The 13,993-nt window shown below is 46.0% G+C and overlaps 1 protein-coding gene across 9 annotated transcripts in view; it reads right to left on the bottom strand.

Moving 5' to 3' along the window:
• The window catches only part of LRRC74A (leucine rich repeat containing 74A), a 34,450-nt gene extending 20,573 nt beyond the window's left edge, over window positions 1-13,877 (bottom strand). For 8 of the 9 annotated variants that reach the window (XM_077910112.1, XM_077910113.1, XM_077910109.1 and 5 more), the window contains exons 1-5: window positions 13,696-13,877; window positions 12,003-12,131; window positions 8,601-8,773; window positions 6,032-6,139; window positions 4,546-4,642 (exon numbers count right to left, since the gene is read on the bottom strand). In XM_077910112.1, coding sequence (XP_077766238.1) covers window positions 4,546-4,642; window positions 6,032-6,139; window positions 8,601-8,773; window positions 12,003-12,131; window positions 13,696-13,732 — 544 coding nt within the window. In that variant the 5' untranslated portion in view covers window positions 13,733-13,877. The remainder of the gene's footprint in view (window positions 1-4,545; window positions 4,643-6,031; window positions 6,140-8,600; window positions 8,774-12,002; window positions 12,132-13,695) is intronic. The other variant, XM_077910118.1, reaches the window with a different exon arrangement.
• Window positions 13,878-13,993: the final 116 nt, after the last annotated feature.

The following is a 13,993-nucleotide window of genomic DNA, read 5'->3' as shown; positions in this document are numbered from 1 at the left end:
CTCCATGCACACATGAGTACTCTCTCTCTCTCTCTTTCAAATAAATAAATCTTCATTTTTTAAAGAAAGATTTTATTTTATTTACTTATGAGAGATGCACAGAGAGAGGCAGAGACACAGACAGGGAGAAACAGGTTCCATGCAGGGAGCCTGATGCAGGACTTGATCCAGGGACTCCAGGATCATGCCCTGGGCCGAAGGCAGGCGCTAAACCACTGAGCCACCCAGGCATCCCTAAATAAATCTTTTTTTTTTTTTAAAGATTTTTAAATTTTTTTTTATTTATTTATGATAGTCACAGAGAGAGAGAGAGAGGCAAAGACATAGGCAGAGGGAGAAGCAGGCTCCATGCACCGGGAGCCCGATGTAGGATTCGATCCCGGGTCTCCAGGATCGCGCCCTGGGCCAAAGGCAGGCGCCAAACTGCTGCGCCACCCAGGGATCCCTAAATAAATCTTTTTAAAAAAGATTCCTGGAAAATAAATGATATAGAGACTTATCCCTAAATTTCTCCTTTAAACCCTTAATAATATTTGTATCTCTAGCACCTAAATAGTGTTTGGCACCTAACAGTGCTCCATATGTGCTTACTGAATGAATGAATGAATCCAATGAATAAATGCACCTTGGTTGCATCTGTACCAGAGCAATGAAATGAGACAATAAGCTGGTCAACGTATAAAATTAGGTTATTAGCGATTCAAATTGTGTTTACATCCGTGGTTACAAATAACAGAGATGGCTGTAAGAGAGTCATTTAGGAAGTTTGATAAAATACAGATTCCTAGATCCCTCCCTTTAAAAATTCTGACTCAGCAGCCTGGGATGGGACTGGGTAATTTGTATTTTTACAGAGATTTCTGTATTATGTTAGTATTGTTTTAGAGGCCTTAGCCAATGCAACTAGAAAAATCACTGGGAGCTATAAGTATTAGAAAGAAGAGACAAAACTATTACTTGCAGACATGATCACCTATCTAAATAATCCAAGAAAAGTAACTGACAAAATGTTAGAACCAATAAGATAACTCAATAAAGTGACCTGGTGGGGGGGGGTGCCTAGGTGGCTAGTTGGTTGGATGACTGACTCTTGATTTTGGCTCAGGTCATGATTTCAGGGTACTGAGATTGAGCCCCATGTCAAGCTCTGCACTGAGTGTGGAGTCTGCTTGAGATTCTCCCGTTTTCTCTCTCTGCCCCTCCACACCCCTGACTGGCATTCTCTAAATATAAATAAATAAATAAATAAATAAATAAATAAATAAATAAATAAATACATACATACATACATACATACATAAATACATAAATACATAAATAAAGTGACTGGATATAGGATCAATATACAGAAATCAATAGCTCTCAGACATATCAGTAATAACCACTTAATAACCAGATAGTAATATCTCTATATGATAGAAAAAACATTCTGGGGCAGCCCAGATGGCTCAGCAGTTTAGATCCGCCTTCAGCCCAGAGCATGCTTCTGGAGACTTGGGATCAAGTCCCATGTTGGGCTCCCGGCATGGAGCCTGCTTCTCCCTTTGCCTGTGTCTCTGCTTCTCTCTCTCTCTCTGTGTCTCTCATGGATAAATAAATAAAATCTTAAGAAAAAAGAAAAAACATTCTGTTTATGTGGGAATAAAATGATAAAGCACCTGGACCTATATGAAATGTGCAAGACTTCTAATGGAATAAAAGCATAATACTTTATTGCAGAAGATTAAAAAAAAAAGACTTGAAGAAATAAAGATAAACCTAGTGGCTAGGATTTGGACCCAAGCATTGACTTCAACATCCACACATTTAATCATTCTGGTTCACAGGTAACTTGGTGAGAGCCAGAATGGAGACAGTATAGGGAAAGATATTCCACTGGTAGAATTGTAACCTGGTACTGTATTCTTAAATGAAGACATTCAATATTTTGAATATTTCAACTCTGTCCTAAATTAATCTAGGACATTAACTATAACTCTAAATAAAAGCCAACAGTTTTTTGTTTTGTTTTGTTTTGTTTTTTTATGGAACTTGACAAGATGATTCTATATATTTCATTAATTATATATATATATTTCATTAATTACAATAATAATATAATAATTATAATAATTATAATTATTATATTTTAATATATTATAATAATATAATATTTAATATTATAATTATATAATAATAATATATTTCATTAATTACAATTAATCATTAAATTATAACACGTGGCATATAGTTTTAATTTTCTAAACAAATATTAAAATAGTATGGCATTGACATAGATACAGACACAGAGACTGACAAAACAGAAAAGAAAATCTAGAGAGAAACCTGTATTTATATGAGAGTTTGATATACAATAAAGGTGACATTTCAAATTAGTCAGTAAAGGATTGAATATTCAGCTAAAGATGCTGGGGCATCTGGCTATTGGTTTTGGAAATACGGTGTTTGAGTCTTTCTCTACCTCATGCCACAAACAATAGTAAGTTCCAGATATATTGAAGATTAAGGATGAAAAAACAAAATCATAAAAATATTTGAAGAAAATTAAGGAAAAAAATGTCATAGTCTGAAGTAGGAAACAGTTTTTTGAGCAGGACTACAAAAACCAAACCTACAAAAAAGACTGATGAACTTGACAACAATAAATAATACAAAATATGTATAAGAAAACATCATAAGTAACATTCAAGTGTGCTTGAATCAATCCTCACATTCAAGTGTGAATATGTATAACATATAAAGAGTTTCTAACACTCAATAATACAAGCAACCTCATAGGACAATTGACATTTCATACAGGAGAAAATAAAAATGGAAATAAGCATCTGGAAAAGATGTTTTATTTCAGTAGTAATTTGGGAATGTAATAAAGATAGTAATAATGATGAACACTTATTGAATACTTGGTCCCAGGTATTGTTCTAGGTGTTTTAGATTTCGATTCACTTTATCTACATAGTCACTGTCTGAAGTAGATAATATAATTCTCCTTAGTTTATAAATGAGAGAAATGAGTCACAGAAGGGTTAGATAACTTGCCTTGTGTCAAAGCCAGGATTTGCACCCACATGCTGTGATTTCAACATCTACACTCTACTCTGATTCACAAAAAATTTGCTAATAACCAAGGGAAACAGATATTCCATTGGTGGAATTGTAACCTGGTAGAGCTGCTGCTTCTTCTTCTTCTTCTTCTTCTTCTTCTTCTTCTTCTTCTCCTCCTTCTTCTTCTTCTTCTTCTTCTTCTTCTTCTTCTTCTTCTTCTTCCTTCTTCTTCTTCTTTTCTTCTTCTTCTTCCTCCTCCTCCTCCTCCTCCTCCTCCTCCTCCTCCTCCTCCTCCTTCTTCTTCTTCTTCTTCTTCTTCTTCTTCTTCTTCTTCTTCTTCTTCTTCTTCTTCTTTGATTTTCTTCCTTAAGTAATCTCTATCCCTGATATGGGGCTCTAACTTATGACCCCGAGATCAAGAGTTGCATGCTCTACGGACTGATCCAGGTAGGTGCCCCTGGCATGATATTCTTCTTCTTTTTTAAAGATTTATTTATTTACTTGAGAGAGAGCACTCGCTTGCACAAGTGAGTGGGGGGAGGAGCAGAGGGAGAGAATCTTCAAGCAGACTCCCTGCTGAGCATGTAGCCCAATGCGGGGCTTTATCCCACAACCCATGAGATCATGACCTGAGCTGAAAGCAAGAGTCAGTTGCTTAACTGACTGAGCCACCCAGGTGCCCCTATAGTTCCTTTCTAATAATTCTATTTTCTGAAGTTCTTGATGCTGCCACTTGTTAGACTCTGATAGCTCTCTTGACGTTTCGTTTCCTTGTTTTGCAATTTTGGACTGTGAGCCCATCTTTAGTGGAGCTTTATCTGTGGGAATCCCAAGCAGCCTGGAGCCTGGGGCCAGGGGTTCTTCCTCCAATGAGGCACTCTGTTTGTTCCTGATGCATGCCCCAGGGTATTAGCAGCACAGGACCACTTAGATTAATTTCTTAGGGGTTCCAGGACCCTGAAGATAATATAAACTCAAACCACAAACCTGAGCGAGGACAAGTCTGTGAGAGCTAGAGTTCTCAAGTGACTTTTTTTTTTTCTTTGAGAGAGACAGATAACAGACTAATTAAGAACTGAGTGTACAATAGGGGGTCAGGTAGCAATAAGTGCTATTAGAAAAAAACAAGCAGGGAAATAGGAGAGTGATGGGGATAGAGGGGAGGTCAGAGAAGTGCTCCCTCTGGAGATGACATTTAAGCAGAGGCAGGAATAAAGCCACAGAGTGAGCTGTGCAGATATCTAGGGTAGAGACTTTCAGGCAGAGGCAGGCATGCTGCCAAGTGAGTCAGAAGTCTCTGGTCCAGGACAGCCAGGAAGCCAGTGTGGCCTTAGGGAGGAGGAAGGGATGACCAGAGGGTTTAGCAGGGCGAAGACATGGTGTTCTGATCTTGGAACTCAGAGGGGCCTGGTCTGGCTCAATTCCACCCTGGATTCTCTGGCTCTTTCCTGTGTCTCCTTTGCATTCCCTTGTCCTCTCCCACCCCTTCCATGGGCTTACCTGAAAGCTGCAGATTCCAGAGAGAAGACGTATTTCTCTGAAGAAATTCAGAGATGATTTTGGCCCCCTTAAAGCCAAGGTCATTGTCGGAAACATTCTAAAAGGCAAGAACACACTTAGGTGTATAAAAATCCCACCCAAGCGCCCTCATTAATGAACAGTGTTGGGATGGAGCTTACTTGAGGCCTGCATGCGGTGGGAGGGCAAAGGTGAAAGGGTAGGAAGGTTCAGGAAGAGCAAAGGAGGGAGGGTGATGAGTATTCACTTTTCTGATGCCTGGCTGTGAGGCTCTCCCCCTGGTCTCAATCTTCTCTGAAGTTGGTTTTGGTGACTTCTTACTTCTCCAGGTTAGCCCTAGTACTTTAGATAAGCACACTGTACTTTTTTTTTTTTAACGGAGACAGCCTTATTTGGAAAGTTTGGCATAAAGCAACTGAAAAATTAGTTCAGAGTCATTCATCATTGTAAATTTCATTCATTGATTCCTGAAGCACGAATCACTATGCTGGGAACATGTAGGGATGCAAATAGACACAGCCCTTTTGGGCTAGTGGGAGGGACTTTTATATAAACCAGACATTATTATCTTGTTTCTCCTCTCCTTTTTTTTTTTTTCATTTTAAAAAAAAATTATGGTAAAATAGACCTAACACAACATTTACCATCCTATTTTTTTTTTCATCCTAACTATTTTTAAGGATGCAGCGCAGTGGTCTGAAATATATTCACATGCTTATGCAACTATCATCATCATTTGTCTCCAGGCACATTGTGTTTGATGAAAGTATTTCACATCTTTATTTTCTCTAAGTTCACTCTTTTTTTTTTTTTTTAGATTTTATTTATTCATTTGACAGAGAGAATGAGCACAAGTAGGGGGAGTGGCAGGCAGAGGGAGAGGGAGAAGCAGGCTCCTTGCGGAGCAGGAGCCTGATGTGGGGCTCGATTCCAGGACCCTGGAATCACGACCTGAGCCAAAGGCAGATGCTTAGCTTAACCAACTGAGCCACTCAGGTGCCCCTGCATAGTTGCTTTAAAATGAATTTAGGGAGGGGCACCGGGGTGGCTCAGTCTGTTAAGCTAAGCAACTGCCTTTGGCTCAGGTCTATTCCAGGGTCCTGGGACTGAGTCCCGTGTCGGGCTCCCTGCTGCTCCCTCTGTTTGTGCTCCCTCTCTCTGTCAAATAAAAAAATAAAATCTCAAAAAAAAAAAGAAGCATCTATGCAGAAGGGCTTATAAGGTCCAGACAGAATCCGTTTCTTAGGGTTTCCTCTGGCCACAAGGAACACAGCCCCCCTGCTGGCCTCTGACATGCAGCCGTCCTCTGAGAAGTCACCTCTGGAGGAAGGGGCCTCTAGACCAATGGATCACAGGGAGCTGGAGGCTGGCTAGGGCTGGGGCAGGGGCCTCTGGCCTATCTCAGGTGGGTTCCGAGAGCCCGGGGCTGGGGGTGGAAACCAGTAGCACCAGGGAAAGGGCACAGTACCAACTCTTGCAGGTAGTAGTTCTCTTGCAGCATCTCCAGCAGGCTCAGGATGCCTTCCTCCATGAGACCGTTGTCAGCCAGCTCCAGGGTGACAACACTTGTGTTGGACTTCAGACGCCACAGGGGGAGGGGGAGAAAGACAGAGGTGATCTAGTCAGTTCCTGGCCCTTGCCTGGAGCCCATCCCCTCTCTGGAACATGCCAGCCTTTTCAGGGATGCATGCTAGCACTTCTGGAGAATGGACAGAACGGGAGAAAGCACAGGGATGATCCACCCCATTGAGTTTTGCCAGGACGACATGCTTATTCTGGGTATCTCCACCAAAGGGGAACTCTGTGGGGAAACTTAGAAAGGGAACATTAAAATGATGAGATCCTTGAGAAAGTGCGGGACACAGGGGTGGGCTAAACAGATGGTTAACTATTTAGCCTGGAGGAGAGAAGCTGGCACCTACTCTAGGATTAAGGAGAACTTGATACATTTAATAAGGGTATTTATTTAGTTTTTTTTTTAATTAAATATTTTATTTATTTGTGTGAGAGAGATTGTGTAGAGCAAGAGAGAGAACATGAGCGGGGAGGAGGGGCAGAGGGAGAAGCCGACTCCCTGCTGAGCAGGGAGCCCCATACAGGGCTTGATTCCAGGACCCTAAGGATATATATTTTTTAAGATTTTATTTATTTATTCATGAGAGAGAGAGAGAGAGAGGCAGAGACACGGGCAGAGGGAGAAGCAGGCCCCATGCAGGGAGCCCGATGTGGGACTCGATCCCGGGACTCCAGGATCAGGCCCTGGGCCAAAGGCAGCGCTAAACCACTGAGCCACCCAGGCGTCCCCAGGACCTAAATTTCAATCTTAGATATGCACTTCCAAGCTAGTCAGCATTCCCAGGGGCAGGGGAAGTGACCTGCAGCATGAAGGCCAGGGGTTCGCTCTACCTGGCACTGTTTGTCATTCTTCCCTTCCTTACCTCGGGGTCCTGGTATGGAGAGATGTAGAGAACAGACACAGTTTTGGATTTGAGCGTTTTCAACGTGCGCCCAGCAGCAAGAGAGGTAGGCCGCGGGAAGGAGCCCTAGCTCCGGGCAAAGGGAAAGACGACACACAGCTACCGCAATGTGGAATGGTTGACTCAGGGCCTTCTCGAAACACCCTCTGGTCTTGGCTCGCTGAGGCAGGCACAATTTCGTCGTGCTCAAAGGCAAGGGTCATGGCTCACATGGCCAGGTGGCACTTAGAAGTGTCCAGGATCGGGGGAGGGGGGAACCAGCACGGTGTGGGGGGCGGCGGGCAGCGCCTCCCCAGGCCTATCGACCTTCGTCTCATAAGGGCACATGGCCACTGGCTACTCCATGCCAACTGCTGGGGAAGCAACGGGGGTAGAGAACACCCCTGCACCTCACGACCCATGAGGGTGTGGAGGCGGGCAGGTGAGGGAGAGACGCGACACATGAAGTAGGACCGCTACTATCAGGGTGCTTTTAAGCGAAGCCAGGGAAACACAACATGTGCAAAGCTAAACAGTGCAAAAGATAAATAACAGTTCAGTCACCGGCATGTCACAGTGATTAATTGTCAAATTAGTGACACAGAGAATCAGAGAAGAAAAAACTCCCCCCCCCCCAAACAGAAACTGCTGTTACTAAGAGACAAGTGGCCCAAGTCCCGAGAGAATTGCATTATTATCTGTTTTTTTTCCCATGAAACTCATGAGGTAATGGTGCATTCCTAACACCTCATTAATCAGTCTTTCAACACTCAATAAATTTCAAGATGGCTTTGTTCTTTCTCTGCTCTTCCTCTCTTTCCTCCCTCTCCAGAAAGCAGCACACTCTCACATTTCATGTAGCCTCTTAACGGGCATGTGCTAAATGCAAATGATGTTCTATTTCCCAAAATGAGTGAGTGCTTTTTTTTTTTTTAAATCAAACTTTCTCTTTACCAACCTAAATGAACAAAGTGTTGTGCTGATATACAGTTGTCACGTGTTCTGTTTTGCTGGGATGGAAGTTGGTTTGTATATAATCAATTTTAATTATATAAAGCCATGATGAATTCAAGGTCAAGTCCTTGGTTGCTCATGCCAAGCCGAGAAAGAGAGAGAGAGAGGGAGAGAGAGAGAGGATTATTCATGTGGGAAAACATGATCTATTCTACAGTGTGATTTTTAAAGAATTATTAACATTGCAAAAGGCAAACATTGAATAGAATAGCTCAGTAGCGACCTCATTTATAGCAAAAGTGAGCTTCGGAATTGAGACCCAGGCTGACATTTTGTATCAAGCACTTGCATTAGTGCCCAGCCACTTACCCGGAGCTGTTGCCTTTGCTTCCTGAATCAGAAAGAGCATAGACTCGCAAGGCCAAGGTCCCTAACAGCCCCCTTCCCAGGAGCTAATGGGGCATCCCTGCCTGTTCGGTAAGTCAACTGGCAGTCAAGCAGAGTCTAGGGCAGGATGGGCATAAAGCTTGCAATTGAGGGTCCCATGGAGGATCTCTCTGAGATCTGTCACCACTCTGTCAAGGCCCACCTCTACCAGCCTTCGAGTGCCCCCATTGGCATGCTCACCACTAGGGCTATAGCAATAGCCTTGGTACCATTGGGGCCCAGCCCATGGTGGTTGAGATTCATGTAGGACTCCTCCATGTTCCGGAGAAAGTAGGAGACAGGCACCACGCTCATCAGTCTGCAGGCTTCCAGGTACAGCTCATTTTGTCTGGTGGTGAAAAATTTCTCTGTATCTACAGAAAAAAGATGCAAGTGGATGAGGTGGGGTTTCTCTTCTACATTTGCCTTATTTCCCCTCTGGCCTTGGGCCAGTTGCAGACACTATTCATCTGGTGTCTCCTCTGCCCCAGGATGTCCCTATGAGTGTGTGCACAGGAGGGCAACTCCAATCGGGAAGTCAGCCGGAGGTGGAAAAAGAGATCCAAATTCCAGAAGGTCCAAATGGACATCTCCCTTTGGGTAAGAGACAGGGGTGCCGGTTTTAGGCCCAAGCTTTCCTAGGAGAAGGAGCAGTGTGCCCATGCCCACCTCCCTGGATTGTCCACATCCAGGACTGATGAGATCAAGGACACATAAGGGCCTAGCTTGCTTGCCTACCATGGGACAGCTCTGAAAGGCCAAACAGACAAAAATCTGATTGGTGATAGTTGAGGGGAGCCTCTGTTTTAGTTTCACCACCACTGTTAAAATGAGAGCTGCGAGTAAAGCTTTGCTAAAGATTTAGAGAGGCTCCAACTTGAAAATCCCTCTAGTAGGACTGAGCGGGCTTCTCAAAGTGGCCAATCGGTGCAAGATGGAGGGATACCCCCTCCACCCCCCCAACCCCAATCAATTGGAAACAAGTGAACTTGAATTTGAGCGGACTTTTCTCTTTCAAACATTTGCAGGTCGGGATCCCTGGGTGGCTCGGTGGTTTGGTGCCTGCCTTTGGCCCGGGGCATGATCCTGGAGTCCTGGGATCAAATCCCGCATCGGGTTCCCTGCGTGGAGCCTGCCTCTCCCTCTGCCTGTGTCTCTGCTTCTCTCTCTCTCTCTATCATGAATAAATAAATAAAATCTTAAAAAAAAAAAAAAAACATTTGCAGGTCATGTTTCCTCACAAAAAGGAGCGTTATGCCTATTTACTGATGACAAATCCAGCCCCACATCACATGCAGCTGATCAGCGCTCAAACCAGCTGACATCAGGGGACATAGAGGACATTAGGTCTCCATTCCAACCTCTCGGGGCCTTTGTTCCCTGGGCTTGAGCCCTGCCTGGCTCGTGGTCAATGGGCAGCAGCGGGCCTCCCTGGATTCCGTGCGCCCTCACAGCTGTCTCATGAAGCAAGCCCCTTGGACAGCCGGGCCTCCCATGGCCAGCTGGGGTCTAAAGCCTGCATCTGTTTTCCTTCAGATGCCAGGGCCTTTGGCCAACCCACCCTGGACATTTCTGAGGCCAACAATGAGAGCTTTGTTGGTGGAAAGGACAAGTTTACAAGGAAGTTGACTTTGCCGCACAGCTACTCCCTGGCCTTCTCCTTAGGAGGTTTGTAGAGCAGAGGCTTTCAAGCTCGGCCCTACTGACATTTTGACTTGGATAATTCTCTGTTGTGAGGTGCTGTCCTGTGCAGTGAAGGATATTTAGCAGGATTCCTGGCCTCTGCCAGTGAGGTGCCTGTAGCATCCTGCCCCCACTCTGCCCAGTCTGCCAAATGCCCCCTGGGGTGCAAAATCGCCTCCAGGTGAGAACCAGTGTTGCATAGGAAAAACAGCATGTGGCAGGTGAGCAACTTCTCCTGCCTTCTCTTCCTCTTCTGCAGCTTCCCTGCCAGCTTGCTATTCCCCTCTCCCCCCATGGGTTTATGTCTCAGGCCTGTCCAGAAAGCCCTCCCTGCCCACTCCCAGCACCTCCGTACTGGCTGCAGGGTCACTAGAAGCTCCAGCAAGAGGGCCCTGAGTGTCTATCCCAGCATGGCATAGTTGCCATGAGAGATTCCTGTTTGCCAAGTCAGGATAGGTAACCTCCACCTTTGTCGTTGGCACTAGTTCTGCTCTGTTTTGTTCTGCTGACCCTTTCTAGCTGTAGTCAGTGTGGTTGTGTTTTAGAGGCAGCTTGCAACAGTGTTATATTCTCTCGTGGGGAGTTGGGGGGTAATGGGATGGAAGCAGGAATCTGGGACAAAGCATCCAGTTTCTATCTGCCACCCCTTCCAACCAGCAAAAATTCTGTGGGTTGTTTTTTTTTTAAGATTTTATTTATTTATTCATGAGAGAGAGAGAGAGAAAGAGAGGCAGAGACAGAGACAGAGGCAGAGGCAGAGGGAGAAGCAAGCTCCCTGTGGGGAGCCTGATAAGGGACTCAATCCCAAGACCCTGGGATCGTGACCTGAGCTGAAGGCAGATGCTCAACCACTGAGCCACTCAGGTGACCCTAAAATTCCGTGCTAAAAACCACATTAGTATGTTAGCAGCAGCCTTGACACGGAAAAGAAGTCAGAGAAAGAGCAACAAGATGCTGAGTGTGGGGCGGGGTGGTGGTGGTGGTTGTGGTGTGGGAAGGAGGCATGTGTGGAGGTGGAAGTTGTGTGTCAACCCTGGGTGGGGAGGTTTATGAATTGACTGACCCAGCCTCCAGAACACGAGAGAGGACAGCCACTGGGCTAGCCTCAGCCTAGAAGTTCCAGGCTGGCCCATCAGGCAGGGGGAGCATTTTGCTCACGTTGTTTCATAGCTGTTCTGGGCACTTCCCTCCCCGGGGAAAGAGAGGGAGAGGAGGATGGAGGCATTGTTTGCAATAAGAGTCTTTGCTGCAGCCTAGCCAGCACCCTTGCCCTCCCCTGCCACCCTGCCCACATCCCTGTCCTCCCCACGGCCCCCCCTCCCCCCGCAGCCTCCCAGGGCACACTTGCTTTGTTTAGGGCTAACATTCAAGTAGGAGAACCAAGAACTTGAGAACTCAAATATGAGTAGAGGGGAAAGTCACTGGGATGCAAGTCACTGGGAGCCACAGACACTGCAGGGTCCCCCACAATATGGAGCACGAAGGCAGATGAGCAGGGTGGGGTGAACAGGGCACCAGCGAACATTGGCAGCTCTCTGTGGCCTTGGGCAACTCACACTCAGTTCCCTCTTGAAAAGGCCGATAATAATGACTACCTCCTGGAACTCGTTCAAAGACGACATAAGATGCCACAGGTGGAATCATTTAGAAAACCAGAAATCCCTGTTCGTGTATTGATTTACCTTTGGACAAGCCCATGTGGCTACTCTGCTCACCAGGGAGGCCACAGGCACTGGGCAGCTGCACCTGCTGCCACTGGGCCAGACTTGAAGAGGACGTGGCATGGAACTGGCCCCAAGAACGCCTTTGTCAGGCCAGCCTGCCGGGGCCAGAGCCATGGCCAACCTGGGAAAGCAGAGGCCTCCAGCCTCTGAGGAACGAGGCTTGCTACTACCCCACCTATTAAGTGTCCACTCTCACCTTCAATCTCCAGGTCTGTTTCTGAGCTCTCTCGGGCTGGCTTCTCTTTTTCCACAGCCACAGAGGCCTCGGCCTCACAGTAGAGGGTTTCATCACTGTTCTGTGAGGTGGGTTTGGTTTCGGGTTCATCTGGAAGAAAAAAACTCATCTCCTTGATGCTGGCAATGAAACCTGCTGGCCTCTCACGTAGAGCTTGGCCTATGCTCCCTTCCTTGGCAAGCTACGTCCTGGCCACAGCCTGTGAAACCCGCCCCCTCCCCTCCCCATGCAGCTCAGCATGCTGAGAACCACAGTGTGCATTCAGTCCTGACAGGGGGACACCATTCTACAAGCCCTCCTTACGGGACACAGTGCCACCTCTTGGTCACCTATAGGGTCTGGTGCTAAACACCCCCTGTGTCCTCTGGGACTCCCTGCGCCTGCCTGGTTCCCTGCTTTGGGCCTGTCTTGGAGATTGGCTCCTTGCTCACTTTTCCCCTTCTCATTGGCTTAGGTGGGGTTGAGAGTCTGCTTCACGCTTTCAGGGAGAGGATGTGTGCCGATGCCTAGGCCTCCTCATTGGCGGGCACAAACCATGCTGCAGAAGGCAAAGGGCAGGGCAGGGCAGGGCAGGGCAGGCAACTTGGGTCAAATATGAAATGAAATGAGACAGGAAGCATCCCAAGGAGAAAGAAAGATAACTTGATTCCTGAAAATTTGACCTAGCTTCTCTTCCTTCCAATCCAACATTTATTTTAAGACCATGAAGAAGGAAGGGTTGCAAAATCTTGCTGGGATCATCAAACATACACGTCCTAAGCTTTCCTCCTACCAGTCCCCACACTTGCTGGACATGGTTTTCTGCCACTGGATCACTGATCTGGGACCAGCATGGGTTCCTGAAAGCCTCACAGAAGGGTCCAGAGCTAGTCCTCCCACATGTACTTGATGCAATGTTTGGAGGAGCCATGCTCCATCACCAGGTAGCCCATCAGAACTTGGCCAATCTACTCTTTGGGTGGGCTGAGCATTTGTGGCAGTGGTCCCAAGTTTTAACCACCCAGATTATAAGATAGTGGGGTTCCTAATAAGTTCATGCAGGTCTGTGATTTCTCAGTCCTTATCCATAAACCCAATATTTAAACCCTTATTATCCATAAGCTCCAATATTTATTTCTGAGACTGTAAGACAGGGTCTGGATGATAAGGGGTAGAAGTAGCAGTGGCCCAGCAGTTAGAAGACATACAGCAACTTAGCCATCCAACTGAGCCATCAAAAAGTTATAACTTTTTGAGTCTTAATATCCTGAGTCATACAATTTTAGAATTCCATCCATCCAGCAGAATGCTAGTACATGTTTAAATAGATATCCAGAAGAAAAAAAAAATCCTGATTTGTAGTGTTAGCCAATTCAGGTGGCGTAAATATTCCCAACATGGCTGTTTCAAACTACCAACATGACATAAACCAGCTCACAAAATGAAAATTAAAGTCACCCAGAGTTAGTACAAGCCAATTCCAGCACAGCATTGCATCTGACTCTCTCACTCCCTGTTTGGGAAGCCCTGAAGCCAAGTCAATGTAATCCACTGTCCAGAATCTAGAGGGTCCTGGCTGAGGAGGGGAGGGGTCTTCAGGGTCCATGTGATCACTGGGTATTACACCGAGCAGTTCAGAAGGGCCCAAGTGATGAGAGATGGGATGCCTGTTCACCTTTTGTCTCAGGCTCAAGAGGTTCATCATTGTCCATGGTGCCAGGGCCCTCTCGGGGGCTGCTGCCAGCTTCTTGCCACCTTTCTGCTGCTTCCCTAAGAAGCACACCTGTCTATTCACTTCTGTCTCAAACTTTGTGCACCTCTGCCCTCTCACAGATAAATCCCACAGTGGGGCCTAGAGTTATCCTTGTATCCAAGCAAGCCCTGGGGAGGGTGGGCTTTGGTGGGAACTGGACATGCATGGATTGGACCCCAACTCTGTCTGGGGGAAGTAGCTACTTCCCAGGATCATCAGG

Source organism: Canis aureus, chromosome 9 (assembly GCF_053574225.1).
Source record: "Canis aureus isolate CA01 chromosome 9, VMU_Caureus_v.1.0, whole genome shotgun sequence".
In the NCBI taxonomy this organism is placed as follows: Eukaryota; Metazoa; Chordata; class Mammalia; order Carnivora; family Canidae; genus Canis; species Canis aureus.
Note: the sequence above shows the minus strand (reverse complement) of the source record. Positions and strands in the feature narration are given on the sequence as shown.